General features: G+C 51.1%; 1 protein-coding gene across 1 annotated transcript in view; it reads left to right on the forward strand.

The window, feature by feature from the left end:
- LOC147122387 (sterile alpha motif domain-containing protein 1-like) overlaps positions 1–6000 on the forward strand; it is a 138727-nt gene that overhangs the window by 39834 nt on the left and 92893 nt on the right. The window contains exon 3 of the mRNA XM_085978316.1: positions 2615–2749. Within this exon, the coding sequence (XP_085834442.1) occupies positions 2615–2749 (135 nt within the window). The remainder of the gene's footprint in view (positions 1–2614; positions 2750–6000) is intronic.

Consider the following 6000-nt stretch of genomic DNA (forward strand, 5'->3'; position numbering starts at 1 on the left):
AAGAGGAGGAAGCAAGACAGTAATTTTGTGCTGGGTACTTCTGACCTGGAGCTTAAAACATAGAAGCGTTTTCCATTCTGCTAGTTCCTTTACCAAACAACAATCGAGGATTGATTGACCAGAAGTTCAGGTTCCTTAACAATTAGACTTGGCTTGAAAGGGACACAGCTCTACCTAGCAGTAGAATAATACACAGCATGGTTTAATCCATGACTCCTTATAAAACGGCATATAATCTGGTTTCAGTACCACAGGCGATCCATTAGCACAGGAGTCTTGCCTTTGTGTGCCGCATAAGTGCGTAATATGATGCCCAAATATAAAAGTTTTAATTAATGTTCCCATAAGTTTATCTTGTGCTGCAATGCCAGTAGATCTTGGTGTTCTGATTGTCCGCCCATGAGGCACTGGCACTAAGTACAGCCCTTTCCAAATCTGCAGGCCGGTAAAATTCAAATGGGCAAACCAGTGAATCGTGAATACAAATAAGACCCACGTCGACTGGGCTCTGAGGACTGACTTGCCAGCTTAGACTTCTCTCTGCGACTTGGAGAGATAGAGAAGATAGCGATCTTTGCACTGAAATAGTGACACTTTTCCAGCCATGAAAAACTTAAAAGAAAGGATTGAGACATTTACTACTTTACTGGTTCAGGGAAAACTCGATCATTTCTGTTCTGCCCTTGGATTCTGATGAATGTTAGGAATTAAATAGAATGCAGTGGTGGCTGCAGAAAATATACTTCCCCAGTCTTTTCTGGGAGCTCCCACTCCATTCCCACAAAATCCAGGCTGACACTCCCAGTGCAGTGCTGAGGGAGTGCGCACTGTCGGAGGTGCCGTCTTTCGGATGAAACGTTAAACGGAGGCCCCGTCTGCTCTCTCAGGTGGGGCGTAAAAGATCCCGTGGCACAATTTCAAAGAAGAGCAGGGGGAGTTCTCCCCGGTGTCCTGGGCCAATATTTATCCCACAATCAACATCACTAAAAAACAGATTACCTGATCATCAACACGTTGCTGTTTGTGGGAGCTTGCTGTGCACAAATTGGCTGCCGCGTTTCCCACATTACAACAGTGACTCCACTTCCAAAAAGTACTTCATTAGCCGTAAGCGCTTTGGGACGTCCTGTGGTCGTGAAAGGCGCTATAGAAATCCAATACTTTTTTTTGAAAGACTCGTACATTAGGTTATTCTGTTCTGTTTATAAATAATCTCGGGTGCTGTCTTTTTTTTACATTTTCTATGGCTGCAAATGGATTTATTGCGTGTTCAGTGGGGGTTTCAGCACGGTAATGGTTAAATAGATCAACTCGTTTAGGGTGGGGGGTGAAGTGCTTTATGCAGAAATGCAGCCAATTTTTATTGGCTGTTCCACAGGGTACTGTGAAAGCCCATCTCCTGTTCTGGTCTCCTGTTTGTGCAGTAGATGGCGCCAAGTGTATAGCCTGTCAGTCTTGGCAGCAAAGTGAAGAAGATTCAGAGGCTGAAAATACTAACAAACTGGGGGAGGCGAGGGGTGGCTGAGAGGGGAGAGCGAGCGAGTAGAGCAATGACATGAACAAATGATAGAAAATGGTAAAATAATAGCAAATGAATAAGGAAAGAACAGTGACTAATGAAACTGGGGGGGGGAAAGGACACAGCCAGAAAAATTGGGGAAGGAAAGGAGAAAATCAAGTAACAGTGAAAAATTGGGGAAGTGGGAAGGAAGTCTGAAGGGTACCCACAACAAATGAAGGAATGCTCCTGTGAGAGGCGTGTTAATGTGTGAAAAACCAACTAACAAGTCGTTGATTTTGGGAATGCCGTTAATGTCCAACATTCATTTTGACACAGACTTCCTCCCACATGGTCTTCCTCGTCCCTACTTTCCCACTCCGTTGTTGAAATTAGGCTCCTTGCATTGTTTCCTACTCTTAACTCATTCTTTCTTTCCCTCTTTCTCTCCTTTTGCCTTCTTTCTCTCTTTCATTGCTATCTTCTTTCTTGCTATCTTTCTCTTGTTTCTTTCCCTCTTTCTCTCTCTCTGTCTTTTGTTCTGTAGATGCATTTAAGGGGAAGCTAGATCAACTCACGAGGGAGAAAGGAAGAGAAGGATATGTTGATGGGGTTAGATGAAGAAGGGGTGGGAGGAGGCTTGTGTGGTGCATGGACCTGTTCGGGCCCAAATGGGCTGTTTCTGTGCTGTAAGTACTATGTAATACATGAGGGTACCTGCTGGTACGACAATGTGCATTTACATAGCGCCTTTAATGTAGTAAAATGCTTCACAGGAGCGATTATCACACACAATTTGACACCGACCCACATAGATGGATATTTAGAATAGGTGACCAAAAGCTTGGCCAAAGAGGTAGGATTTAAGGAACGTCTTAAAGGAGGAAAGAGAGGTGGAGACGGTCAGGGAAGCGAGTTCCAGAGCTTAGGGCCTAGGCAGCTGAGGGCACAGCACCAATCGCGGCGTTGCCGGACTGAGAGCCAACGTAAGTCAGCGAGCACAGGGATGATTGGTGACAGGACTTGGTGTGAATTAGGATAGGGGCAGCAGCGTTTTGGATAAGTTCAAGTTTGGGGAGGGTGGAAGGTGGTATTAACTTTGTAAAATTTACACAGATTTGGAGCAAGATGCCTGCGAGACGGAATCAGTGGACCACTCTTCCACACAGAACAACTGCAAGAGTAATAAAGTTCCTGGTTCTACACATCCCACTGAATCAGTAAGTATTCAGCGAGGTGAATTCTGCAGTGGTGGGTTGTTAATCTTTTTGGAACTGTTTGCATCAAAAGGCAACAATTCATAGAATGATTTCAGTACAGAAGGAGGCCATTCAGCCCATCGTGCCGCTGATGGCTCTTTGACAGAGCTCTCCATTGGACCTGTACCCATGCCCTTTCCCCATAGCCCTGAAATTTTTCCCCTTCAAGTATTTATCCGATTCTCTTTTGAAAGTTGTTATTGATTGTAACAACTCTGTGTAAAAAGTTTCACCTCCCTTTTGCCTCCGGTTCGTTTGCCAGTTATCTTCAATCCGTGTCCTCTGGTTACCGACCCTCCTGCCACTGGAAACAGTTTCTCCTTATTTACTCGTATTAAAACTGCTCATGATTTTGAACACCTCTGTCAAATCTCCCCTTAACCCCTCTCCTTTGACTCCACTCACTTCCTCCAAATTAAAGGTGTTGCTATGGGAACCCACATGGGCCCTAGCTATGCCTGCCTTTTCGTGGGATATGTGGAACATTCTTTGTTCCAGTCCTACTCCGGTCCCCTCCCTCACCTATTTTTCCGGTACATTGATGACTGAATCGGTGCCGTTTCTGCTCTCGCCCTGAACTAGAAAATTTCATTCACTTTGCTTCCAATTTCCACCCTTCCCTCACCTTCAAATGGTCCACCTCCGACTCTTCCCTTCTCGACTTCTCTGTCTCCATCTCTGGGGATAGGCTATTGACAAACATCCACTACAAGCCCACTGACTCCCACAGCTACCTGGACTACACTTCCTCCCACCCCGCTTCCTGTAAGGACTCTATTCCATTCTCCTAGTTTCTCCGTCTCCGCCGCGTCTGCTCCGACGATGCCCACCTTCCATACCAGTGCTTCCGACATGTCTTCCTTTTTCCTCAACCGAGGATTCCCCTCTACTATGGTTGACACTGCCCTCGACCGTGTCCGTTCTATTTCCTGCACTTCTGCCCTCACCCCTGCCCCTCCCTCCCGGAACCACGATAGGGTTCCCTTGTCCTCACCTTTCACCCCACCAGCCTCCACATTCAACGGATCATCCTCCGCCATTTCCGACACCTCCAACGTGATCCCACCACCAAACACATCTTCCCCTCGCCTCACTTTTCAGCATTTCGAAGGGACCGCTCCCGTCCGCGGCATCCTAGTCCACGCCTCTATCACCCCCAACAACCCTTCCCCTTCGCCCGGCACCTTCCCGTGCAAGCACAGGAGATGCAACACCTGCCCTGTTACCTCCTCCCTTCCCACTGTCCAGGGCCCCAAACACCCCTTCCAGGTGAAACAGCGATTTACTTGCACTTCTTGCAATCTAGTATACTGTATTCACTGCTCACTTTTAATTCTCCGCTCCATTCCACTCTGACCTCGCCGTCCTCGGCCTCTTGCACTGTTCCAATGAAGCTCACCGTAAACTCGAGGAACAGCACCTCATCTTCCGATTAGGCACTTTACAGCCTTCCGGACTCAATATCGAGTTCAACAATTTCAGACCATAACCTCTGCCCCTATCCATTTTTTTCTTTTTTTTCCTCTCTCACTTGGCAGCTGTCTATCATTTGCCAGTTACACCTCATCTCGACGACTCTTTTGTTTCTTAACTTGTCCATTACCATCTCCTTTTGCCTCGCACCATCATCCCTTTTGTCTCTTAATCTCTCCTCCCTTCCACCCGATCACAGACCTTCCCTTTTGTTCTTTCCTCCCTCCCCCTCTCCCTGCTCCTACACTTGCTTAAAAATCTGTTCCCTCTCCAACTTTTTCCAGCTCTGACGAAGGGTCAGCGACCTGAAACGTTAACTCTGTTTCTCTCTCCACAGATGCTGCCTGACCTGCTCAGTATCTTCAGCATTTTCTGTTTTTACTCCCCTTAACCTTCTCTGCTCTGAGGGCAACATTCCAGCTTCACTCGTCTTTCCACATAACTGAAGTCCCTCATTCCTGGTACCATTCTAGTTAAGCTGACTTTTGAGTAGAGGAGTCGGAGCAATGTTTAGGTCCTGGTGTTTGATCAATTCACACAAATATTAGCCATTTGTAGAATGAATTTTTATAAATCTGTGATCCAAGTGTTGTAGATTATTGATTATCATAGACCCAGTAAGGGGGAAAGCAGACGCCTGGATTTCAGTCAGAGTCTATTGATTTTGATTGTCAGTGCTGGGCTGGCTGGCAGTACGGGCTGTAATTGACCTCCGTGCCCTTTGGGTTGGGGAGGAGCAGAAATCAGTCAGGTTTTCTCCTGATTGTGCCGAAATTGAATGTTGGACGTTGAGTCGTGAGAGGATCAGGTTTATACCTGTTCGCTTCCACCACCCCCCCGCCACACACATAATCAAATAGCCTGCTGGCATTCCCGGTCGAGACAAGCATGTTGACGAATGCACACTCGATTGTGGCAGTGGGGGAGAGGTGACGGGGTCAGTGGGGGGCGGGGTGGCGGGGCAGTGGGGGCGGGGTGACGGGGGGCAGTGGGGGCGGGGTGACGGGGTCAGTGGGGGAGGGGTGACGGGGGGTCAGTGGGGGAGGGGTGACAGGGGGGGTCAGTGGGGGAGGGGTGACGGGGGGTCAGTGGGGGAGGGGTGACGGGGGTCAGTGGGGGGAGGGGTGACGGGGGGGGTCAGTGGGGAGGGGTGACGGGGGGTCAGTGGGGGGAGGGGTGACGGGGGGGCAGTGGGGGAGGGGTGACGGAGGGCAGTGGGGGAGGGGTGACGGGGGGCAGTGGGGGAGGGGTGACGGGGGGGCAGTGGGGGAGGGGTGACGGGGGGGCAGTGGGGAGGGGTGACGGGGGCAGTGGGGGAGGGGTGACGGGGGCAGTGGGGGGGGGGGTTAGTGGGGGGAGGGGGGTCAGTGGGGGAGGGGTGACGGGGGCAGTGGGGGAGGGGTGACGGGGGGGTCAGTGGGGGAGGGGGTGACGGGGGGGGTCAGTGGGGGAGGGGTGACGGGGGGGCAGTGGGGGAGGGGTGACGGGGGGGGCAGTGGGGGAGGGGGGGTCAGTGGGGGAGGGGGTGACGGGGGTCAGTGGGGGAGGGGGGGGGTGACGGGGGGGTCAGTGGGGGAGGGGAGGGGTGAGGGGAGGGGTGACGGGGGGTCAGTGGGGGAGGGGTGACGGGGGGGTCAGTGGGGGAGGGGTGACGGGGGGGTTCAGTGGGGGTGCGGGTCGGGGGGGGGGGTGACGGGGGGTTCAGTGGGGAGGAGAGGGGGAGGGATGACGGGGGTTCAAGTGGGGGAGGGATGAGGGGGGGCAGTGGGG

Source organism: Somniosus microcephalus, chromosome 3 (assembly GCF_052327205.1).
Source record: "Somniosus microcephalus isolate GS21.2 chromosome 3, FLI_Smic_1.0, whole genome shotgun sequence".
Taxonomy (NCBI): Eukaryota; Metazoa; Chordata; class Chondrichthyes; order Squaliformes; family Somniosidae; genus Somniosus; species Somniosus microcephalus.